This window comes from Megascapheus bottae, chromosome 5, assembly GCF_031878675.1.
Source record: "Megascapheus bottae isolate mThoBot1 chromosome 5, mThoBot2.hap1, whole genome shotgun sequence".
NCBI lineage: Eukaryota > Metazoa > Chordata > Mammalia > Rodentia > Geomyidae > Megascapheus > Megascapheus bottae.
The window spans coordinates 31,354,571-31,380,886 of NC_143513.1; the positions used below are offsets into that span (position 1 = coordinate 31,354,571).

Genomic DNA, 26,316 nt, shown 5'->3' on the forward strand with positions numbered 1-26,316 from the left:
GGAGAAAGCACATGTATGCCATGGCTGGACACATTCTGTCTACTCAATAACCATCATGCAACACTGACTTATTTCTATGAGTTCTGAGTATTGAGATAAATTCTGTTCTTTCATCCAGGTACAATAAAAATTTAGAAGAAGCTGAGAGAATGGGAATAAAGAAAGCGATCACAGCCAACATTTCCATCGGTGTTGCCTTCATGCTGATCTATGCATCGTATGCTTTGGCTTTCTGGTATGGGACCTCCTTGGTCCTCTCCAATGAATATTCTATTGGACAAGTGCTCACTGTAAGTTATTAAATGAGAAATAAAAGAAATGAATCAGCATGAAAACTGTCAATGAAACAGTAATGATAAAAGAATGTATTTTGAATAAGTATTAAATGCTGCACATAATGAAGGATGAAGCCAGGTATAATGCCGCAAGCTTATTAGTCCAAATTATGGGGAGGAAGAGGCAGGAAGATTGTGAGTCTGAGGCTAACCTGGGCAAAGTTACCAAGACTATATGAGAGGACTAGGGGATAGCTAAAATGGCAGAGAACAAGTGTGAAGCTTTGAGTTGAATGCTCAGGACAGAGAGAGGGGGAGGGCTGCATTAGTAAAAATTAATAAATAAATGAAAGAAAAGAATGAAAAGAAAATTAGATGCATCCAATAAGCTATTTTGTAGTCTTTCCTGCAGTTCTCTTGCCAAATTTCTCTTATCGCCTAACATTAGCATTATCAATCTCTCTAGCATGAACGTCCATTTAATGAAAAAAATGTCCTTGTAGGAAACCTGATACTAAATGACTCTTTTTATTTTCAAGTTTAACAATTCCAACAATAAATAGCAAAACACCAAATTTAACTTGCTTTTGAATTTTTTGAATAGCAGCCAATCCACTTCACCAAATTTATAAAATAGAATTAGTCGTAGTCATCCTAAAAGAAAATTCGGTTTGAATATCTTTTACATTGTAGACTTCTGTACAAGTACGCAAGTCTTAGCATTGGGTGATTGCTTATTTTGCCTCAAGACAATGACATAATTGTAAATGAAGCTCACCCTGTATCTTGCTAGAAGTGGCTATGTGAACATCCCAGGAAAATGTACAGGAAATGCCTGGCTACAAACTGGAAAGGTGCCATTGATCCAACAGTTATCTCAAATAAGTCGAGTGTGTCGAGTTTGCATGAGGTTACCTACAACCAGCTCAAAAGAAACTCCTCCAATTCTTGATAACAAGTGGTAGAAGTACTAATGACCAAGAAAAAAAGAAGCAGTGATTAAAGATCTTTCTGGGAGAGCAGTTGTTTACAGGACTTGCCTGGTTCCCAGGAAGAAATGATAACAGTTCTGCAGGTATTGCATTGTTGCATTGGTTTGTTTCCCTGGCTCTCTGATAGGTCAACATGGCTGTGCCTGCCCCCAAGATGGTGATCCACCTTTCAAATCGAAGCACTAGTTTTCCCACAGAAGATTTGCTCTTTTAATACAGCATAGTGATTTTTCTTTGAGCATCTTAAAGCAATTTTCTTTCTTAGAATTCAGATGTGTAATGTGAAGAGATAAGAACTACATGTCAATTATTATTATAATGGTAGTTAATATTACAAGAGGTAATAATTAATTACCTCTTGTTTTTGTTTGATTTCTTTAAACCGATGACATGGACCACATTTGTGAGGCTGTTCATTTAGCCAATAGCTTCTACCAGAAAAATGTTCTTTAGTGCAGTGATGCTGTGGATGACGCTAGGTTCTCATGGTATGTACATTGCTTAAGGTTGATGTGCATTAACAGCTGATTTTACTTCATTATTTTATTTTACATATTATTTGGGCTGCTGCTAAGTTAACCCTAAGGACTCATACATCATTGGCAAGCTCTCTTTACATTCCACTACATACATCCCTAGTCCTGGCAGTTAAGTCCACTGTTTTCTGAACCCAAAGGCTGCTTCTTGATCTGGAGGCATTCAGAAAAGTGAGTGCAGGATTTTACATCAGGCCCATTCATTCAAATTTCAGCTATGATATTTATCATCTTGAAGATGTGGAGCAAATCCTCTAAACTCGTCAAGCCTTTTCTCCCTCTTCTGCTACATGGCATGACAAGAATGGTGTGTCCTGACTCCATGTGATAAGAGAGATAATGACTAGTGAATCATTTAGAATGACTAGACATTGCCATGTCCAGCTATGGATTTAGGATCTCATGAACATTTCTGCCTGAGCTGGCCTTGTACTGCGATGCTTCTAATCTCAGCCTCGTAAGTAGTAGGGATTATAGTTGGGAGCCACCAGTGTCTGGCTTTCCAATATGTTTAATAGCATGTGTCTCAATTCTGCCATTTAAAAATAGAATTGGTTCGGTTGTAAGCAAGGAAGTATGGCAAGATTGATTGTAAATATGAAGGCATTTAATGGGTTTCTGTTTGGGTTTGGTTTTGGTTTCTTTCTTCAGGTCTTCTTTTCTGTACTGTTTGGGGCTATTACTGTTGGACAGGCTACTCCAAACATTGAAGCATTTGCAAATGCCAGAGGAGCAGCTTATGGAGTCTTCAAGATCATAGACAATGTAAGTCTCACATGGCTATTTCATCATCTACACGAAAGACTTCCCAATTCAGAATCAACCTGATTTTCATTTTATCCAGTTCTGTACAAAATGTCATTGAAAACTCGTTATTGTAATAATCTCCTACAATTTTTCATCTGTTTAGAAGCCAAAAATTAACAGCTTCTCGATGAGGGGACACAAACCAGATAATATCAAAGGAAATTTGGAATTCAGAAATATTCATTTCAGTTACCCATCTCGAAAGGAAGTTAAGGTACCACAATAAATTATTTTCTATTTGAAGAATTTCTGAGACTCCCTTAGAGATTTTCTTTTCTTTTCCTTTTTTTTTTTTTTTTTTTTTTTTTGCCAGTCCCAGGGACTTGACCTCAGAGCCTGAATGCTGTCTTTAGGCTTTCTCAAGTCTAGAGCTCTACCACCTGAGTCACATACCATTTCTGGCTTTTTCTATGTATATTTTACTGAAGAATCAAACCCAGGACTTAGTGCTTGCTAGGCAAGCACTCTATCACTAGGCCGAACTCCCAGTCCCCTCGTGATTTTCTTTTAAAACAAAAAAACATATTTGAATGGATTCAGTGTCAGTTCCCATGTGGAATCTGTGGACTAACCTGATGCTTATTCTCACCCAACTTCACAGGTCTTGAAGGGACTCAACCTGAAAGTGCAGAGTGGGCAGACAGTGGCCCTGGTTGGCAACAGTGGCTGTGGGAAAAGCACAACCGTGCAGCTGATCCAGAGGCTGTATGACCCCACGGAGGGAGTGGTGAGTGAGACGTGCAGCCACCTCATCTTGTGCCCATTTCAGCTGGAAATGAAGAGAAGTCACACTTGTTTTACAATTCCAGGTCAGCATCGATGGGCAGGACATCAGGACCCTCAATGTAAGGTATCTGCGGGAAATCATTGGTGTGGTGAGTCAGGAACCAGTGCTGTTTGCCACCACAATAGCTGAAAACATTCGCTATGGTTGGGAAAATGTCACCATGGATGAGATTGAGAAGGCTGTTAAGGAAGCCAATGCCTATGACTTCATCATGAAGCTGCCCCACGTGAGTCTGCTTGTCCTTCTCCTTGCCATTCAGAGATGCACAGAATAGGGCTTTGACCTACTGCAGTCCTCACAGTTAAGAAACACTGACACCTTGGAGGACACTCTACAAAGGAAGTCTAGATGGCTTTGGATTCTTAAGCCCCGGCAGTAGCATCTAGTGGTAGACACATTTGCTTTGAAATTGAGATCTGTTGTTGCTAAGTTTTAAAGAAGTAGAGTGTATCACTGGTAGGAATTGAATGGTTTGGGGAATTACTTTCCAGTTTAAAATAGGGACTAGGAGAGCTTATTGTTTAACCAAATCCTCCTGGGATTTTTCTTCTGTAGAAATTTGACACATTGGTTGGAGAGAGAGGGGCCCAGCTGAGTGGTGGACAGAAGCAGAGAATCGCCATAGCACGTGCCCTGGTTCGCAACCCAAAGATCCTCCTGCTGGATGAGGCCACTTCTGCCTTGGACACAGAAAGTGAAGCTGTGGTGCAGGAGGCTCTGGATAAGGTATGTAAGAACAGGTGAAACCAATTGTTTTATAAAAGCAGAGCCCATACACTGCTCATTCTTCTTTAGTTTGAAAGAAATTCCTTTACTTAAAAAAGAAATGTCTGTGTTCCTTTGAGTCTGGCTTACTTTACTTAATATGATTTTTTCTGTCTTTCCATTTCCTTAAAAATGGGGTGATGTCATTCTTTGTGATGACAGCATAGAATTCCATTGTGTATAAATATCACATCATGTTGATCCAGTCATCTACCTAGGGGGAATCTGGGTTGGTTCCATATCTTTCCTATGGTAAATAGTGCTGCAATGAACATGGTTGTGCTAGTGGATTTAGTATGTCCTTGTTTCTGAGCTAGTGGGTAAATGCTAAGTAGCGGAATTGCTGGATCATAGGGGAGCTCTATGTTTAGTCTTTTGAGGAACCTCCATATTGCTTTCCATAGTAGTTGAATGTGTTTACACTGGCCTCCTGGCCACATCTCTGCCAGTATCTGTTGTTAGTAAATTTCTTGATCCTGGCCATTCTAACTGGAGTGAGGTGGAATCTTAGAGTTGTTTTGATTTGCATTTCTTTTATGGCCAGAGATGTCGAGCATTTCTTCATGTGTCTATAGGCCATTCTTACTTCTTCTTCAGAGAAGACTCTCTTTAAGTCTTTGGCTCATCTTTTAATGGGATGGTTATTTCTTTGGAGATTAGTTTTGGAGTGATTCAATTTTTTGAGCTGTTGATATATTTTAGATATGAGGCTTTTGTCTGTTGTATGGTTATAGGTTCAATGGTTTCCCTCATTTGTCATAATTAGTATAAACCTTGGACTCTCCTAACAGAGGTTTATAATAGGGCAAAACATAAGGCCATGTACATAAGCCCATATAGGATGAGGCTAAATGAAAGGAGCTCCAGGATATAGAAACAAGAGTCATATAATGTATGATTGTTTTTCTTAATGTACTATGCTATTTCTCATCTCTTTTGTCATCCCTTGGTTATCTCATATTGTTACAGTATCTTATCTTGTTATCAGATATATTATATGTATGTTTATTTGGTTATTTGAAGTCGGATAGGGAAAGGGGGAAAACAAGATAAGGGGAGGGAGTGGGGAGAGGGAAACGGGGACAAAAACATGAGAAAGGGTAGCAATGTTTGTGCAGTAATGCATCTTCTGTCTGGCAAATATAATGTAATCTTTTTATTAATTACAATAAAAAAAGTTGTGGTAGAAAAAAAGAAATGTGTGATAGTTTCTAGATGGTTCCTTTCCATCTATGTTTATTTTTCTGATCATTTCTAAATACCAATTAATACACTCCCATTTCATGATACTTTGTAGTCTTTTAAACAGAAAACGAATAACAACAGATGCTGGAGGGGATGTGGCCAGGAGGGATCACTACTACACTGTTGGTGGGAGTGCAAACTCGTTCAACCACTATGGAAAGCAGTATGGCAGTGCTTCAAAAGGCTAAACATTAGAGCTCCCCTATGACCCAGCAATTCCACCACTTGGCATTTACCCAACCATCCAGAAACTAGGGCATACTAAATCCACTACCACAACAATGTTCATTGCAGCATTATTCACCATAGCAAAAATATGGAACCAACCTAGATGTCCCTCAGTTGATGAGTGGATCAACAAGTTGTGGTATTTGTACACAATGGAATTCTATGCTGCTGTCAGAAAAAACAACATCGACCCATTTGTTAGGAAATGGAAAGTCTTAAAACATATTAAGTGAAGTAAGCCAGACTCAAAGGAACATAGGCTCAATGGTTTCCCTCATTTGTCATAATCAGTAGAAACCTTGGGCTCTACTAGCAGAGATCTGCAATAGAGCAAATCCTTGATACATAAGGCCATATAGTATGAAGCTAATTGAAAAGACCTCCAGGATATTGAAACAAAAGCCATACAATGAATGATTGTTTTCCTTAATGTACTATGTTATCTCTCATCTCTTTTGCTGTCCCTTGGTTATCTCATATTGTTACAGTATCTCACTTAGTTATCTGATATATTGGATTTATTTGTATTGGATTATTTGAAATTGGATAGGGAAGGGGGGAAAACCAAGATGGGAGGATGGAGGGGAGGGTAAGGGGGACCAAGACATGTGTAATGGTATCAATATATGTGAATTAATGCACCTTCTATATGGCAAATATCATGTAATCCTTTTATTAATCACAATAACAAAAAAGAAAATACAACCAATTCAAAAAAGAAGAACTAATGGCTTAGATATAAAAGAAAGGCAAATCAGAACAACTTGGAGATTTCACCTCACTCCAGTTAGAATGGCCATAATCAAGAAAGCTAATAATAACAGATGCTGGCAGGGTTGTGACCAGGAGGGATCACTACTACACTGTTGGTGGGAGTGCAAACTCATTCAACCACTATGGAAAGCAATATAGGTTGAGACTAAATGAAAAGATCTCTAGGATATGGAAACATGGAAACAAGAGCTTTATTTTGTGTGATTGTTGCACCTAGTGTACTATGTTTTTTTCTCTTCTCTTTTGTTTCCCTTTGGTTAACCTCATATTGTTATTGTATTTGACTCGGTTCCATGTGTAATGGTTAGCACTCTAGACTCTGTATTTGACTTTGTTACCTGGTATATTACAAATACATTTATTTGTTTATTTGAAATAAAAAAGGGAAGAGGGAAAACAAGACAATTGGGAGGGGGTGAGGGGAGGGGAAATAGGGACAAAAACATGAGAAGGGGTATCAATAAATAAAATAATAAAAATGAAACTTAAAAAATAAATAATGACAGATAAAAATTAGCCTTGGTGGGGCTCAGAGTTTGGCCTAGTGGTAGAGTGCTTGCCTAGCATTCACACAAAGACCCGGGTTTGATTCTTCTGTACCACATATACATGGAAATAGCCAGAAATTATGCTGTGGCTCAAGTGTTAGAGCCCTAGCCTTGAGAAAGCCTGAGGACAGTGCTCAGGCCCTGAGTTCAAGGCCCAAGACTGGCAAAAAAAAAAAAAAGAAAAGAAAAAGGGCCGGGAGTTTGGCCTAGTGGTAGAGTGCTTGCCTAGCATGCACGAAGACCCGGGTTCAATTCCTAGGTACCACATACATAGAAAAAAAGCCAGAAGTGGTGCTGAGGCTCAAGTGGTAGAGCTCTAGCCTTGAGAAAGTCCAAGGACAGTGCTCAGGCCCTGAGCTCAAGCCCAGGACTGGCAAAAAAAAAAAAAGGAAAAATATTAGCCTTGGTTACGATATTGAAAACATGCATTTGAACATTGGCTCCTTTTGTGAAAAACAGGCACAATTTGTGTTAAATAATCCACTTATGTGTTGCTTCCACCACAATTTTCTCACATGTATTTTTTTCTCTTCAGGGTCTTCTAAATTTTTATATATACCAATATACATTTATGAATGCTTATTTTAAATGTTCTTACTTGGTACTGGTGAGAAATACAGAATAACAGAAATTTCATTTATTGAGAATAATAAGACTAAAGGAATTTCGCATAAGTTCTTCTTCCATGTCAAGTTTAAGATAAGATAGGACATTTGAAAGTTTTTAAATAGCGCTTCAGTTTTCTCCATAATGTTATAGATAGGAACAAGTATTTAAGCACTTCTATGTACAAGTATAGTGCTAAGTTTCTCTATTTATCACATAAGAGCTTAGCCACCCTAGCAGTATTCACCTCGTCTCCATTTTGCACAGGAATAAGCAGCCTCACACAGATAAGGTGTCAGCCATAGTTCAGTCTGTATCTGTATCTCTGAATTGTAGTTCTGCTTTGATAAATTTCTGGAGTTGATAGTAGTAGAACCTAGACTTAAGTCAAAGGCAATATGATGCAGGAGTCTAAACTTCATTGCCTCATATTTGTGTGTTTTTATTATCCACATGGTCCTGTGAGATAGAGGATGTTATTAATTTTAGGACTAATGCTAGCTGCTATATATCAATATACTACCTTGACCTCTTTGTTTAGATTGATTGCCTGCAAAATTTGTACAAATCACTGATTACTACACATTTACAAAGATAAATGCTCAGTAAAATGAAATGCAAGAAATATAAAAAAATCTTAAAATATGTGCATGTGATATTTGTCTTTGAATTTATTTTAGCAAAAACATTTTAAACCATTATCAATCAACTATTCTTTTATCATTCAGAGACTATCTCCTTATCGCATTGATGCTTTTCCAATATCCAAAGCATCCATGTTTGGTAAATGCAAGTTGGTTGGGTGGGTTTTGAGTTGTAACGATTAGTGATTAGCATAGTCAGAAGCCACACCTCTGTCTCCTTAGGCCAGAGAAGGGCGGACCACCATTGTGATAGCTCATCGCCTGTCTACAGTTCGAAGTGCTGATGTCATTGCTGGGTTTGAGGATGGAGTCATTGTGGAGAAAGGAAATCATGATGAGCTCATGAGAGAGAAAGGTGTTTACTACAAACTCGTCACAATGCAGGTATGGTTTAACGTACACTTTTTAATTTTATGATTTATTTATTTTTTTGCTGTAAGCTGATATTGCTGTGTTTAGTGCTAAAGGTAAATGTTACTTGACTCGATTATCTTGAAAAGTAGGACAAAGTACCTCAGAGCAGGCTGGTATTTTAGATTCTTTTCTTGAAAAGAGAAAATACCTTAAATAAGGGTAATTAAGGTTAAGTTTTAAAGTTGAACTATCCACTAAAGCAGCTAGCAGCCACAGGGGACTGACTGCTGAACATGTAGGTTTGAACTGTTGTTTAAGAGTCGGGGAAGGTGAAAAGAGAAAAAGAAAGTAATAGAGGAGGTCAGGTGGCTAGGCTAATGTACAATACACACGCATGTGAAATCTAAAATGAGAAAATGCACATCCAATTCTAAAAACAGTCCAAAATAAGCACAAACCATGCCAATCTTTCACATTGATCCATGTTAAGAGCATAATGTCGTTGCATATCAATCATAACTGGCATATATTTGATTATATTAAATCTATGTTTTAAGTTTATTTCCATCTTTCTCTTCAAATACAGCTTCTAGAAAATTTTAAATAGCAGATGTGACTTGCCTTGGCTTCTCTCCCATACTTTTGTTGACAGCTTTGGTCCAAAGCAAACATGATTAAGCCCATATCCATAGAAAGGAGGTAACTAGAAAGATGCTTGGAAAGAATGTTCTGTCCTTTCAGTATATTCAGTAGAAATCATTCTTACTTAGTGGTTTTCCTTTTTGGTATGTCGCACATAAAGAAACAGCAATTTAATTTCATCTTGTCTTACTATTTAAAGCAATTACCATGTCCTTAGTTTCTCAATTACCATTGAGAAAATTTCACTAGTTAATTAAGACTAACCAGCTAATGCATATTTCTTGTTCTTTTCAGACAGAAGGGCATAATACTGAATACGAAAGTGAAGTTTGTGAATCCAGAAGTGAATTTGATGCCTTGGAAACATCTTCAAAAGATCCAGAATCTAGTCTAAGAAGGCGATCAACTTGCCGGAGTATCCGAGGACCACAAGGCCATGACAGAAAACTTAGTATAAAAGATGACCAGGTATGCATGAAGATGCAAAGTTTTTGTTCCATTGTGTCTCCTCATGGTGTAGGCTGGGTCTTGGGTAGAGGTAAGAATAAGAATTTGTTTTCTAGAATCCTCCAAAGACTTCTAGAAATCACATGTCACTGTTTTTACAGTTTGAGGCTAAAAATGAGAATTAATTAAAAATTTTCAGAATTAAAAACTTTTAATGTACAGAGATCATACTGGGCTTTCAAATATAAAATTGAAATTCTGTTTAGAAACTTAGCCTTTCTCCTAAAGGTTCTTGTCATCTTCTGAATGTCAAGCCAAGAGTAAATGTTTGTAGAAGCATTATTTAATTGTAGGCTGGGCACAATGGATCATGCTTGTAATTCTTGGAGAGACCAATGATAGGAAGACCATAATCTGAAGGCAGTTCCTGTAGACGCAGGAAAAAAGTGAAACTTAGTCTGAAAAACATCTAAACCAAGTGATAGAGGGCGGACCTAGAAAATATGAAGCACTGAGTTCAAACTTCTTTATTGCCAAAAAATGTACGACTCGTTTATCAAATAAGGAAAAGTTACTGTCACAGACTGTCAATGTTGTTCTTGTAACTGAATAGCCATCTACTTATAAGGGATAACAATGAGATATATTAATCTTTAAAATTTTTTTCTGTGAAGAAACCATAGATCACAAAATCATAATAAATTCATCTAAAAACTATAATATCATATAATATTCCATGTTTCCTAGGATGAAGTTGTTCCTCCTGTTTCCTTTTGGAGGATACTAAAGCTGAATTTAACTGAATGGCCTTATTTAGTAGTTGGTGTATTTTGTGCCACTATCAATGGAAGTATGCAGCCCGCATTTGCAGTTATATTTTCAAAGATTATAGCGGTAAGAGTTTATACCTATTTTCTGTATCTACAAGTGAGTCATGACTAGACAATGCATGAACTATTTATATCGCGGTGCATATGCAACACAAAGAAAACCCTTAATGTGAAATCATCAGGCTTAAAGATGTAAGAGTAGTTATCTTGTTTATTAGAGGAAAGTTATTTTTGTAAGCATTCCCTTGTCCTGGTTTCTATCTGGGGCTCTGATGCTTTCTTACATTCCTGGACTTCAGTTCTCTGAAATTGTCAACAAAGTTGGTCAAATGGCTTTTCTGTAACTGTCAACATTGAGTATTTCACCAGTGTGTAAAAGAGCTTCCTCCTTGCTTCTCTGAGTTAAGAATGAGCTATCTGGAATGAGAGAGACACAGAAGGAGAGACAGAGGGGGGGGGAAGACAGAGACACAGAGACACACAGAGAGAGATAGAGACAGAGAGACAGAGACAGACACAGAGACAGAGACACAGAGACATAGACACAGAGACATAGACACAGAGACAGAGAGACAGATAGAGAGAGACAGAGAGAGAATATTAAAGCATGTTTCCTTTCCCTCTGGAAATATTCTCTGTGCTCATTCTCCTTGAGTCCAAAATGTCCTATTAGTCCTCTAACCATCTCTGGAAAAATTCCCACAACTGGTGCTTTCTCAGTAGGGTATGGTTCCCAGCCAGCTCTCTAACTGGCTACCCAACAAAGAGTTCTGGCTGGAGAATTTCTTTCTGAAAGCCTGTGTGAATCTCCCTTGTCAGTAAGCGTTCCTCTACAGATTCTCTCCAGATACCTCAGGACACAAAATAATTCCATGCATTGCCATGCAAAGTAGATACCCATCAAAGAAGAGGAAACTGTATCTTTGCATTTCTTCTCCATACAGAGGTTGGCATTCCTTACTCCAAGAAGCAACCTGAGCAAAAACTCATTGGCTCAATGTGTGATGACCTCTTGGTTTGCCTTGGTCTCTAAGGAGTCAGAATATAGGTTCCCTTAAGATCATCAGTGTCCCCAAAGCCAATCCTGTTTTCTAGTGCACTACAGCTCCATTGAACCCCAGAATTGTGACAGAAAGAATGCAGTCAGATCTAGAGCAATTCCTTCAGTGAATGAACTAACAACCCTTTAAATATTTTCTCAGGTTTTTGCAACAAATGATGATTCTGAAAGGAAAAGACAGAATAGTAACCTATATTCACTTATGTTTCTGTTCATTGGAATTGTTTCTTTTATTACATTTTTTCTTCAGGTAAATATCTATCTTCCTTAATTTCCTTAGTGGGGGATGTATAAATATACATGCAATTTTCCTTGTAATAATTTTAATTTTAGTTTTGAAAACTTCAGCTTTAGCTAAATGAGAAAGATTCCTCAATAATGAAAACAATATCAATATTCAAAATATATCTGTAGGGACTATTTGTACCGTCAATGTATATATTTTTGTATGTCATGTGGATAAAATATTCAGAACACCAGAAGTCTGGAATAGTGGGGACTGGTGGCTCATACCTGTAATCCATCTACTCAAGAAAGAGCATTAGGTCCTGAGTTCAAAGGCAAATACTGGCACTAAATGCGTGAGTGTGTGTGTGTGTGTGTGTGTGTGTGTGTGTGTGTGTGTGTGTGTGTTTGGAATGAATAGACAATACAGTGTGGGTTTGGTGACTTGGGCTTGGCTATTACTTGTACATGTATTTAATTATGTGTCACTGAAAAAAATAAGTTCTTTAAACTGTCTTAGCTTCAGCTTCTTTATATGTTAAGTGGGGTACTGTTGCCTCTTGATAATTAAGAAAGATAATATGATAAGTGTCCAGGCCCTTATAAAGCAATAGTAAAGAATCACATGCCAGTAAATAAAGAGGTTGGTCATCTATGAAACTATAATCCCTTTGTACATCACCTTTATAATAACAATAAAGAAAAGATTGGCCACATAGGATATTTTTTTTACCTGATTCTGAATAGTTTCTTATTTAACACATTTAAAATAGAATATTTTCTAGACTGTATTGGAGGCACATGAAAATTAAGCCTTTTTTAATTAAGTAAAGTTCCATGGAAGAGTTGAACCATTTTAGGATACATGGAACATTTAAATACATACAAGAGTATCACACTAACTGTTAATACCACAGGCATTTGGAAACGGTGCAGCTTTCTCTGTGTGAAGATGGTAAGGAATTTGGAGATAGGCCTTGAGCATTTCACTTTCAGCTTTGACCTTTGGGGATGGCTAATTGTGGCACACTTGCCAAATGGAGCAATGAACTCAATGGGACAAGAATCAAGAGCTGGGGCCTGATTCTCATTAGATTTCTCATGGACCTGGGTTCAGATTCCAGCTCTACAACCTTCTGACACAGCCTTGGGCAGCTCATCATCCTCCCTGAAGCTGTTTCTCCTGAAGCATGGCGATTATAGGGTTGTCTTAAGGATTTAATGAGATAATGTCTGCAAAGTACAGTGTTAGTGAAAGATAGCTTTCAGAAAAAAATTGATAGTCATTTTCCTGAGGCAAGGAAGAAACTGCATGTTCCATTTTTTGCAATAGCTGAAACCTTCCTGTGATCATTTCCAGGTGGATATAAGAAACAATAAGAATTTTAGGCAAATCTCACTTAATCGTGGATGTGATATTTCTCCTCCGCCTTCCTGCATGGCTTTTGTGTGTATTTGGTATTTGCAGAAGTTGCTTAGCATTACAGTACAAACTGCAAAGCCACGTGTGTGACCCACTTCCTGTAGTGATCTGATGGGTCTAAGGCACCACCTGGCCTTCAGTTCCATGATCCTCCTTGTCAGGACCACTTGGAGGAACTGGTTTTTTCCCTCACTTGTGCTCTTTGTTTCTTCCCCCTCTCTCAGCAATGCTGGGTAAACTAATTAGGACTGCAGAGCAGGTTGGCTCCCTCTTCTGTTTCTCTTAACTGCAGGAGTCCCAAGGCTGCTGTCAGGGACTCCCCTGACCTCCAACTCATACCTTGCACCAAACAGTTGTTTCTATTCTGCTCCCACATGCCTGTAAAAGACATCTTCTGTAAGCTGCCTATTCCCAACCAGAGCACTGCTTCCTTTTAGTCCTGTGTTACCAGATCACTGGAGTAAGGACCCGTGGTCCTTCCTCCCCCAATATGGCCTAGCACAGCAGTCCATTCCTATTCCACATCTCAGCAGAGTCACTGTACTCCCTCTTCCCAGGCTCAGAAGTTAATAGTCATGAAGGGAGAGGGCATTGAGTGCAGACAGTTCTCTCTTGGCCTGGCTTCCTCCTTAACATGTTTTAGTTTAAAATTATGGGATTTGGGGCCGGGAGTTTGGCCTAGTGGTAAAGTGCTTACCTAGCATTCATGAAGACCTGGGTTCGATTCCTTGGTACCACATACATAGAAAGAAGCCAGAAGTGGTTCTAGGCTCAAGTGGTAGAACTCTAGCCTTGAGAAAAGTCCAAGGGCAGTGCTCAGGCCCTGAGCTCAAGCCCAGGACTGGCAAAGGAAAAAAAAATTGTGGGATTTTCATCTTAAACCTGAAACTTAGATACCTTTGTCATCTACAAGCTTGCTGCCTAGGGTGAGTACAAATTCCTAATTTCCTACATTATACTTCAAGTTCCAATTTTGATGACGCAAAATGTAACTGTTTGTTTTGAGCACCACCTGCTTTTAGAACAATATCGGCTTCCTCAGTGAGAGATGAGACCTCGTTCACTGAAGAAGAAAGTTAGCTGGGATTGGGGGACAGCGGGAGCGGTGGACAAAGGAACACGCTAGTAGTAAATCCCTGGTCAGCCCGTTGGCTGTCTGATAGGAAGAGAGCCAGGTCCTAAAGCACACTGTGCTGTCCTGATCTCCAGGGTAGCCCTGTAGCTTGCACAGTAGCATATGCTCTTAGAAATGCCGCCAGCCTGACCACAGAAATCTAGCTTTGTGACTTGGTCTTAGCAATGACATCCAACCCCTTCCTTTTCTGTAACAGGTGCCTGTGTTTCTGACTGATCTTTTGTATAGCATGTTCTTGTTCCTCACAGGGCTACACATTTGGCAAAGCTGGGGAAATCCTCACCAGGCGGCTGCGGTATATGGTTTTCAAATCCATGCTGAGACAGGTAGGACTGGGATAGTGGATCCCTGGGGTGTGACCAAAAAAAAAAACCTGATCATGTCACTTTCCTCCACAAGTTTAGAGCCAATAGTTAGAGATTTAAACTAATAAATTCTCTTGTGTACCAAAGGATATGAGCTGGTTTGATGACCCCAGAAACACTACTGGAGCTCTAACTACCAGGCTTGCCAATGATGCTGCACAAGTGAAAGGGGTAGGCGCCTCTGTGCTCTTGAGTTATCTTTATTCCCTTGTAAGCCTTAGGGTGAGACTCACTTTCTCATTGTACCTGTTGCTGTCATCATCGTCATTGTTGTCCTCATCATCGTTGTCATCGTCATCATTGTCTTCATGGTCATTGTTTTCTTTAAAAAAGAAAAACAATCCATCATCTAATCATCTGTCCTCCTGATGTATTACTTGTTTATATTGTCCACATTAGATGTCATGGTGGGGATGTCCGCTGGTGGGTATCTTTGTATGTCTGCAACTTTCAGAGAAGTCTAGTCTGAAAGTAGACCAGAGTTCTTATTTGAAACAGACATTTGGAAATTAGTCAGTTTAATGGTGACATTTGGGGGTGGCATTTTGTAGACCTGAATATTTAATCCAGGTCCTCCCAATTTCTAGGCCAGCATTCTACCACGTGAACTATGCACACAGCCACATGGTGGCTTTGAAAACCAGGAGACTGGATGATAGCCAATAATGAGCATGTTCTAAGCTTTGAGGTTAATGAGATGAGGCTAAGAGTAAAGAACAGTGAGAAGTAGCTGAGAAGAGAGAGATTTATATCCTAGAAATACAATCAAGGCAGAATTTTAAGGACCCAGCAATACAGCTCACCAAATGACCTCTTGTTTTAAGATAAGTGTGTAAGAGGCTGAACATTTCACATATGTGATGATGTAAAGGTGTGTAGAACCACTTCGTGAATATTTCACCTTGTTATCTCATATATTTTATATATGCTTAATTGGTTGTTTGAAATAGGAGAGGGAAGGGGGGAAATCAACTTGTGCGGGGAGAAGGGTGAGGGAAATGGGAAATAGGACATGAGAAAGGATATCAATATTTGTGAAGCAATGTACCTTCTATCTGATGACTATAATGTAACCCTTCTATTAATTACAATAAAAATATATGAAAAAAGAAAAAAAAAGAACCACTTTGTGAGTGTGATGGAAACCAAACCATGATAGAAAGGGCCTGAAGATAAAGGAGAAGACACCACTGGTCATGTTCTGAAACCACTAAAATATATCTATTTTAATTTTAACTTAAATTAGCTTGAGGATCTAGAAAGCCCTCTGCTAATTGGAAGATTCCTACAAGTGCAGAATGTAATTAAGTTCCCTAATTTCCTATTGCATGAATTTTTTCAAAATGAAATACAGGTGAAATTAATCATTATAAAGATTCTATATTGGCCCAGATATATTTGAATATGCTTAACAACAAATTTCAGGCTAAATTATAAGTAGTTACATACCTAATATTGGCAATTTATACCATTCTTGATATGAACTGCCCAGATGAAGTACTCTCTGAGGAAGATGGTAGGAGATTGAGGAAAAGACACATACTCACACATAACAGAGAAAGCTGGGCAAGGTGGGCTGTTATCATTCAAAGGTCTTGGAGATGCCATAGTTCAGCACATTTATATTTACATGCACTTGCAAAAGGAAAGGCAAGCTACACATGTTGCCAGCTCAGCAATTTACATGAAGGGGTATGGTTTGCAAATGAAGCTATCTGAGGTCTTTGTTCTAGCTTCAAAGACTAAGATAGTAGAGTTCTCCTATGCCTTACCACCCAATGACAGTAGGTCTCTTCAAGTAGAAGAGACAGATTCCAAACTATTGCTCAAGGAACTCAAGTATCTGGTTCCCAACACATTCCCTTTATAACATAATTTGTAGAAACTTACTTTGCTACTTTACATGCCTTGCTTCAGTGATCATGCTTTGGTTACTAAAGCAAAATAAAAGATGCAGGTTCTGGTGGCTCACAGCCACAGTTCTAGCTACTCAGGAGGCTGGAATCTGAAGATTCAAAGTTCAAAGCCAGCCCAGGCACACAATCTAAGTGTGTGCCTCTTAACTTCTATTAACTAGCAAAAAGCTGGAAATGGAAGTGTGGCTCAATGGTAGAACATCAGCTTTAAACAAAAAAAGTTAAGTGAGAATGTGAGGTCCTAAATACATGTCCCCAAAATGAAACCAAAAAATAAAACAAAAAAGGAATATGGGAATATACAACTGAATTCTGAATTATTAATCTACTTTTGAGTTTTTCAGCAGTCATGGAAATTTACATTTTAGAAACTCAAAATTTTTACAAGTAAAGTTTTACTTGTATTTAATAATTAAGAAAATAATTTTCATGGAAGTACATTATCAGTCATTAAGAATACACTTCAGAGATGAATTAATCAACAAGATGATTGGGAGGGGATTGAGGGAGGGAAAGTGGAAGAAAAACATGAGAAGAGATATCAATGTTCAAAAAGTATTGTACATACTACTGGATGACTGTAACTGTAACCCCTACATTACCTCTACAATGAAATACAAAAAAAGATGAATTAATCAAAATTTTCTAAACTATTTTAGAAAATAAAACTATTACATCATTTGTAAAGAGAAAAAAGAATGTTAGCATAAATATTTTTGCCTGTTCTGGGGCTTTTACTCAGGACATGGGCACTGTCCTTGAACTTTCTCAAGGCCTGTGCTCTACCACTTGAACCACAGCACCACTTCCGGCCTTTCTGTGTATGTGGTACCAAGGAATAGAACATGGGGCTTTGTGCATGCTAAGCAAGCACTCTACCACTAGGCTACTCTCCTGGCCCTGTTAGCATAAATTTTAAAGAGAAAAGGAAAAAAAATGTGTCTAGATTGTTATAAGCAATAAAAGTTCATTGTTAATATATTAACACCAAAACATTCAAAACACTACAAAAATTCTATCCATTTGTAACAATTAACTATTCTAGTGTGAATATTATAAATGTTTTACTATTTTGCAAAAATAGACTTTAATGTTGAATTATAGTATAAATATGTCTAATAAAATTCATTCTATTATGTGTGATCAAATGCACTATAGCATTTAATAAATATGCTTGAAGTTTAAAAAATGTGCCTCCAATTTGATTTATTTTCCAGGCAATGGGATCCAGGCTTGCTTTACTTGCCCAGAATATAGCAAATCTTGGGACAGGAATTATTATTTCCTTAATCTATGGCTGGCAATTAGCCCTTTTGCTCTTAGCAATTGTACCCATAATGTCAATAGGAGGAATTATTCAGATGAAAATGTTGTCTGGACAAGCCCTGAAAGATAACCAGATATTGGAAGGTTCCGGGAAGGTGAGTCTAAATACAATTGCTTATTTAAAGTGAGAAAAAGATTATCAGTGTTTTTTTTGTTATTCCCTGTTATTAGTTATGCTCTGAGAATGGTTTTATAACTATTTCTCAAAGCATGATTTTTTATTTGGCAGATTTGAAGGAAAGAAAAGTAGTTACATATCCCCAGGCTCAAGGACTGACATGGGTCTCCCTACACTTTTTTGGTCTTGGGCCATTGTCTTCACACTGTTTTCTTCATGTCTGCTACTCTCCTTCAGTTCTTTCCTTTTTCCTCCCCCATCCCCGCTTTTTTCTCCACACCATTCCCTTACATTTCTCCCTCTTTCTCTCAAGGATGTTTTGATCTCTTTTATTGAGAAAGTAGGCCTGTTTTATATGATGGAGATTAGGATAAATCCTACTAGGATTTGTTCTATTTGTTCTATTCCTTCTATCACACTATCTTTTATCCCCTTTCTGTTTAACCTTGTCTATATTCTTTCACAAGTTTACAAATGCTTCTGTGTCACCGACTGGGTTTTCTGGCAAATGTTCTGGTCTTTATAGAGACCTTTCAAGGTAGGCTCTCGTTTTCTGTGAGGCAGAGACAAAGGCAATCAATATGCCAATGAGCTGGTAATTCTTAGAGCCAAACTATAAGCTTAGTTGTGTTTCTGGTAGTTGTGCTATGTTGGAAATTTAAAAAGAAGAAGAAAGAGGAGGAGGAGGAAAAGGAGGAGGAGGAGGAGGAAAAGGAGGAGGAGGAGGAGGAGGTGGTGGTGGTGGTAAAGGGGAACAGGTCTTCTGGTAGCAGAGTAGTTCGATTGTCAGCTGTTTTGGATGACTACAAAAATGAAAGCACAGAACAGAGCTGACCCCTTAAAAATAGATCTAAACAAAAGTGGCACTTGAAGTGCGAGTGCTCAACTTCCAGTGAATTTCACTCATCCTCTGAATAGGATTTAAAGTTAAGATAGTTCTGTGGAAATTAATATTTGACATTTTAAGTTACCTGGGTACACTCCAGGATGCTTAACCATTACTGTGTGGGTATGATAAATAAATGTTTCCTCACTTTGCACTGTGTTAAGTTTGAAACTAACAGAAATAACATTTCTCTTAAGCCCAAATGAAATATCATATACACAGTTTGGAAGTGTGTATTAAAAAATAGGTCTAAAAAGAGAGAAATCTACCAATGGAATTTTGCAAATGCATATAAGCTATTTGGTTTTAGGAAAGTGTCCTCTTTGACTTGATTTAAAGAAGAGAAGGTTGAATTAGTTCATGTCTTTTCCAGATGTAAAACTTAGTTTGATATTTACTTAATCTACTTTTCCATAGAGAAGATGCTCACATGGGCTGGGAGTTTGGCCTCGTGGTAGACTGCTTGCCTAGCATGCACAAAGGAAAAAGCTGAAAGTAGTGCTGTGGCTCAAGTAGTAGAGCTCTAGCCTTGGGAAAAGCCCAAGGACAGTGTTCAGGCTGTGAGTTTGAGCCCCTGGACTGGCAAAAAAAAAATAGTAATGGAGAAGATGCTCACAATAAATACTAAATGTTACATAGATGACTTGTAATTATAATTTTATTAATCTGTTTCATCAAACTCATATTAACTTTGTCTCTCTTTGTCTTTGGCCTCCTTATCATGGATAATGTCTATTGCAGATCGCTACTGAAGCAATAGAAAACTTCCGAACAGTAGTTTCTTTGACTCAGGAGCAAAAATTTGAACAGATGTATGCACAGAGTTTGCAGGTACCATACAGGTAAGAAGTCCTAAAGAGCAGGACAGGAGTATGAGAAATATTTCAATCATAATATTTGCTTCCAAAAGCATAATTTTGACCAAAAAGTCAAGTGCAAGTAGAGAGAGTACCAACAAGCATTCAACAACTGAGAAGCAGAAAAATGGCACATTCATACTTAGTTAAGAGCATCTCTGAGAAGAACCTGTTACAAGCTAGTTCTTTCTTTGCATAGCACATTATTGGTGATGTACCTCCAGTGTATAAATAATGACCCAACAGAACTCTGAGATCCCCAAAGTCAGGGCCAAGCCTCTTCCCCCAGGAGAGCCAGATGGTTCATGCCACTTGTGAGTGCTGGGTGAATGTGTGAGGAATGACTGCTTAGAGGACACATGTCTATATTCAATAGTTGTATACAATCTGAGAGGGACTGTTCATTTGTTAATCATTAACAGGCTCTGCACAAAGTTCACAGGCTTCATTTACCTTTATTCTAGTACATAATTAATCCTACATCAAAGATGAGGAATAGCAAGATGAGGCAGTTTCGTAAATTCTCATGACTGGGAAGTAAAAGGAGGATATAACTAGTCCTCAAGACACTAAATCCATTTTTGTGGGTGCTCTTCTATGTCCCTCTGCCAACTTATCCACTTACATTTTAAAGACTAAGAAATAAAAGCTAGACTCCAGTGTCTCATGCCTGTAATCCTAATTTATCAAGAGGCTGAGATCTGAGGATTACAGTTTGAAGCCAGCTGAGCAGAAAAGTCCAGGAAACTCTTACCTCTCCCTCTCCTACCCCCATTAACCAGCAAAAAGCCAGAAGTGAGAATGTGACTCATGTGGAAGAGTGACAGCCTTGAACAAAAAAAGCCAAGTAAAAGCACTGAGTTTAAGCCCTAGTATTGAAGGGATTTTTTTTTTAAAGACAGGGGCAGAGAACTTTGAAAGTGGAATAAGTTTTCAACTATTTTCTTTCCAGAAATGCCTTGAAGAAAGCACACATCTTTGGAATCACGTTCTCTTTCACTCAGGCAATGATGTACTTCTCCTGTGCTGCATGTTTTCGATTTGGCGCCTACTTGGTGGCACGTGAAGTGATGGAATTCGAAGATGTTCTGTTGTAAGTACTGCGTTAATGCTTGCTAATTAAAAGCAAAGACAGGATTCACATACTTTGTGTCTTGATTGAACTCTCTAAGGTGAGGGTTCATGAGGCAATCCTGCTGATTGAGAGACTGCTTTGTATGTCATTCTTGAGACATAGTATTTTATCAGTAAACTTCTCTTTTTCTTATTTAAATTTTATTATAAAAATGATATAAGCAGGGCTTGCAGTTACATAGGTCAGGTAATGAGTATATTTCTTTTTTAATAGTGTTACCTCCTCCGTCATATTCTACTTTTCTTCCTCCCTCCTCTCCTCCTCCTCATGTTGTGTAGTTCATTTCAAAGACCTCTTTTCCCCAGTGCTCACTCACATGTCTGACCTTTCCCAAGCTGTGGCTGGGAGGGTTGAGTCCCTTCAGTTCTCCACCAGGCCTGGACATTGAGAAGTCTAACTCTGAGCAAGGAGTCTGGTGGCTCCCTGTAAATGCTTACTTATAGGCAGTGAATGTATGAAGTGGTATGCTAACTTCTGGAAATTCTGAGATATGGAAGGATAATCTATTTCTTGATTTAGAAAATAAAAGAGCACTTGCAATATAACAAGTGGAAAAGTGAAATGATGAATCTAGGAATCTGAACTGGTTTTATGAACAGAAGAAAATGGTACCTCAGGGGCTGGGAGTTTGGCCTAGTGGCAGAGTGCTTGCCTAGCATGCACAAAGACCCGGGTTCAATTCCTTGGTACCACATATATAGAAAAAGCCAGAAGTGGTTTTGTGCCTCAAGTAGTAGAACTATAGCCTTGAGAAAGCCTAAAGAAAGTGCTCAGTCCCAGAGTTCAAGCCCCAGGATTGGCAAAAAAAAGAAGGAAAGAAGAAAGGAAGGAAGGAAGGAAGGAAGGAAGGAAGGAAGGAAGGAAGGAAGGAAGGAAGGAAGGAAGGGGAGGAAAGAAGGAAGGGGAGGAAGGAAGGAAGAAAATGGCACCTCAGTTGGAGAAGAAGCTCCTGAAGTGAACTAAGCTACAAACTACTTAAACATGCAGTTTGATAGTGAAAAAAATGTGTTTGATCTTATGTGCTTCCTGATTTGGCAACATATAATTTGTAGGTGTCTCACAGGTTTTCTAAGAATATAATGTCACTGCCAACACCACACAGTATATTCATTGTCAATTTCCCTATAATATTGTGTAACACCTATCCAGTAACCTCAGTAGCACAGAACAATAAACATTTATTTTGCCCCAAATCTATGTCAGTTCTCCCCATCTGGTTCGTATAGCATGGATCTGAACTGCCATGCACCATTACCTACTTGAAAGAGAGAGAAGACAGGACTGGAAGGATCATCTGAATCATCAGCGTGAAATCAACAGTAACTTTCACCACATCTTATGAACCAAACCATGTTACAAGCCCAGCCCAGATCAGAAAGACAAAAACTACCTCTTCAACAGAAATGCTAAAAATGTGTGTAGTAACGAAGCTAGAATATCAAAAGATGTGCAAATAATGGACAACTTAGAAATCCATCCATCATGAATTTTTGGAGAAAAGTTTCCTTTACTTCATCTGTTTATAATTCCTTAAGGCATTGTTTCCTAAGCATAAAAGCACCAGCTTGCTACCATTGCAGCCCTTGAGGTATTAACATGTTGTGTTTTTTGTTTTCTATTTCCCAGGGTCTTTTCAGCTATTGTCTTTGGTGCCATGGCAGTTGGGCCAGCAAGCTCCTTTGCTCCTGACTATGTCAAAGCTAAAGTTTCTGCATCCCATGTCATCATGCTCATTGAAAGAGTCCCTGAGATTGACAGCTATACCACAAAAGGATTAAAACCAGTGAGTGTGATGCTTTGAGAGTATGATTCATTCCTAATTCCTAAAAGTATTTGAGGAGGAAATTTAATAAAATTTATATATGTTGATGATGCTATAATATATAGATCACAGTGGCATTTCAGTAAATGCTGATAATATGTATTGCTACCCAGTACTTTATCTCACAAACTAATAGGGAAATCAGAACACTGCCTCATATATATATATATATATATATACACACATATATATATATTCATATAATCAGACTTTCTTTTCTGTAGGTAACTATTCTAGAAGAACAGATTTTTCACATTTACATTGCAGGGTTTTATGTTAGGATTCCATATTATAAAAACATTGACTGGATAGGGGCCGATGACTCATGCCTGTAACCTAGCTACTCAGGAGGCTCAGATGTGAAGATCACAGTTCAAAGCCAGCCAGGGCAGAAAAGTCCATGAGATTTTTATCTCCAATATTCTACTCAGAAAAATCTAGAAGTATGTCCTGTGGCTCAAGTGGCAGAGTGCTACCCTTGAGCACAAAGAGATTCAGGGACTGTGCCCAGGGCCTGAGTTCAAGCCCCAGGACTGGAACAAAGCAAAATAAACTAAAAACAACATATATGGGTTTGTGTGTGTGTATACACATCTATAGAGACTGTTTTCTCCCTGATTTATTTCCTGCTGTATGAAATAAAGTTTAAGTATAATAGAGTTCACCTCTTTCTAAAGCCTAGTATTAGATTGGTTAACCTATTCAGTCAGTGCCTTCAGCCTTGCAACAATCACATTCATTGTCACTCTTCTCATGTTAGAATGTGCTGGAAGGAAATGTGACATTTAAGGACGTGAAGTTCAACTATCCCACCCGGCCAGACATCCCAGTGCTTCAGGGACTGAGTGTCCAGGTGAAGAAGGGCCAGACGTTGGCTCTGGTGGGCAGCAGCGGCTGTGGGAAGAGCACGGTTGTGCAGCTCCTGGAGCGCTTCTATGACCCCTTGGCCGGCACAGTGGTGAGCATGCTCTCTTTCCTTTTTTTAAAAAACAAAATTAAATTTAGTGTATTGTTCCATGTCTATTATACTGTAGATGCATCATACAAATGGAAGTTGAATATAAATATGTTGAATAAAAAAATTACTAAAACAGTAGAGTTCTTACTGTCTATACAGTTTTGTCACATACTTATTTTTTAAAATCATATTATGATGTACAATCCTAAGATTGTTTGAATATATTATTATTATTATTCAGTGAGATTTATTAAACTCCTTCAACATGCTCTCCCACCCCCATATTTGGAAAGCTTTAAAGAAAAAGCCAAGCAACCATATTTTTTAGAAATAAAGGCACATGTTTCAAATTTTGAGAACAATGGGATTATAGAGAGACCATGATAATTACTTGGAGCATGCTTTCCTATTCAGTTCCTTTCAGAGTTTACATCAACCATGTGCCTGGATCTGCTTTCTTCACCTTATCAAGTCGTATCTTTCAAGCCTCTTAGCTCTAGGACTTGTGGGTAAATTCGTGGAGGCCCAGATTTAGTGTCTACACTGTGTCAGTTGCAGCAGCCAATTTCTCCAACCTCTGCCTCAACCCTGGCCCTCAGCCCTCCTCTGTAACTGGACTTTACATTCATTGTCTCCCTTACTAGGGGGCTAGATTTCAGCTGCCTGAGATGACAAAAGTTAAGCAACTAGAAGGATAGAGGCAGGATTCTAGGAGACACAAATAAGAGGAAAGCAAGAAGGGGGTGAGTTTCACAATGGAGAAGGTGAGCAGCAAGAAAAAATGCTGAAGAGATTGTGTAAAATGAAGACTGAGAGACATGATAAGATCTACCAATGAATGGACCATCTCTGACATTTTCTAATCTCTGTGAACCCACATTAGTGTGTTTCGTGGAGGGTTGAAGGAAGCTGGAGATTCAAGTGGGTACAGACCATAAAGAAGGTCAAAGGTGAAGAGACAAGATAAGCAACTAAATTGGGGAGATAAACATACAGGACTATATTTGGAAAAGAGAATTGAGAGCATTTTTGTTTGAGGATGAGATACTGATAGAATGAGGGCCTTGAAACATAAAATGGACACTTTAAGGGAGTCAGTGAAGAATACAAATGAATACTTACTTTGTTTCCTGGGGTTAAAAGATGAAGAAAAATCCAGATTTACATATTCAGCAAAGCTTCGAGTCCTTCTTAGGTGCTGGATATGAGCTAGGTGTTTGGAGTAGTAAGTTGAAGCGACTGCAGGGGGATAGAAAAAGCCACAGTAGGAAAGATTGGAATTTAGAGTCAGATCTTCCATTGTGTAGGCATTTTGTTATTGCTTATTTTCACCATTGATGTTCAAAATGTCTATCACCTGTAGTGCTGTGGGCACTGGCAAACTGTTACCCACCATCTCCCTAGGTACACAAATGGCTGAAATGAGAAGAAAATTTCAACCTGTGCTGGGCTGGGAGTTTGGCCTGGTGGTAGGTGCTTGCCTAGCATGCACGAAGATCCAGATTTGATTCCTTGGTACCACATACATAGAAAAAGAGCTGGAAGTGGTACAGAGGCTCAAGTGGTAGAGCCTTGAGAAAGTCCAAGTCATGGCAGTGCATTCAGGCCCTGAGCTCAAGCCCAGGACTGGCCAAAAAAAACCCCAAAACAACAACAACAACAAAAACTGTTGTCCGAAGCTCTTTTTGTAGCAATTAATTGTTATTACTCAGTTGTTTTTTGCAGTGGTTAAAAATGAACCCAGAAACTTGCACAAGAGCTCTACCACTGAACTACATCCCTAGCCACAAAAAAAATCACTGTTTAAAGACAGTTTATTACTTTAATAGTAACTCAAGCTTGTTATAATTTCTTCCTTATATGCTATCTGCAAGCTGTTTTTATGCTTGTTTTGTGGTTTAAACATGGCTTCTAAACAAAGTGCTTGCTGACATTGGAGCAATTAGAGGAGAAAATATTAACTCTCAGTCTCTGATCAAGACCCTGAACAGACTTTTTTTTATATATATTTTTATTGTAATTAATAGAAGGGTTACATATTTGCCAGATAGATGGTGCATTAATTCCCATACATTGATACCCTTTCACATGTCTTGGTCCCCATTTCCCTCCCCCCAACCCCCACCCCTCATCTTGTTTTCCCCCCTTCCCTATCCAATTTCAAATAACCAAATACAAATATATCCGATATATCAGGTAACAAAGTGAGATACTGTAACAATATGAGTTAACCAAGGGACAGCAAAAGAGATGAGAGATAACATAGTACCTTAAGAACAACAATCATTCATTATATGGCTTATGTTTCTATATCCTAGAGATCCTTTCATTTAGTGTCCTACTATATGGCCTTTTGTATCGAGGTTTTGCTCTATTGCAAATCTCTGCTAGGAGAGCCCAAGGTTTCTACTGATTATGACAAATGAGGGAAACCATTGAGCCTAAGTTCCTTTGAGTCTGGCTTACTTCACTTAATATGATCTTTTCTAAGTCTTTCCATTTCCTAACAAATGGGGCAATGTCATTCTTTCTGACAGCAGCATAGAATTCCATTGTGTACAAATACCACAACTTGTTGATCCACTCATCAACTGAGGGACATCTGGGTTG

The 26,316-nt window shown here is 38.5% G+C and overlaps 1 protein-coding gene across 1 annotated transcript in view; it reads left to right on the forward strand.

The window, feature by feature from the left end:
• The window catches only part of LOC150063186 (ATP-dependent translocase ABCB1-like), a 52,907-nt gene that overhangs the window by 17,351 nt on the left and 9,240 nt on the right, over window positions 1-26,316 (forward strand). The window contains exons 8-24 of the mRNA XM_090332858.1: window positions 119-290; window positions 2,455-2,568; window positions 2,714-2,824; window positions 3,212-3,337; window positions 3,420-3,623; window positions 3,953-4,123; window positions 8,430-8,591; window positions 9,498-9,671; window positions 10,398-10,544; window positions 11,683-11,790; window positions 14,572-14,649; window positions 14,776-14,859; window positions 17,822-18,025; window positions 19,676-19,776; window positions 20,744-20,884; window positions 22,553-22,709; window positions 23,509-23,706. Of these exons, the coding sequence (XP_090188984.1) occupies window positions 119-290; window positions 2,455-2,568; window positions 2,714-2,824; window positions 3,212-3,337; window positions 3,420-3,623; window positions 3,953-4,123; window positions 8,430-8,591; window positions 9,498-9,671; window positions 10,398-10,544; window positions 11,683-11,790; window positions 14,572-14,649; window positions 14,776-14,859; window positions 17,822-18,025; window positions 19,676-19,776; window positions 20,744-20,884; window positions 22,553-22,709; window positions 23,509-23,706 (2,452 nt within the window). The remainder of the gene's footprint in view (window positions 1-118; window positions 291-2,454; window positions 2,569-2,713; window positions 2,825-3,211; window positions 3,338-3,419; window positions 3,624-3,952; window positions 4,124-8,429; window positions 8,592-9,497; window positions 9,672-10,397; window positions 10,545-11,682; window positions 11,791-14,571; window positions 14,650-14,775; window positions 14,860-17,821; window positions 18,026-19,675; window positions 19,777-20,743; window positions 20,885-22,552; window positions 22,710-23,508; window positions 23,707-26,316) is intronic.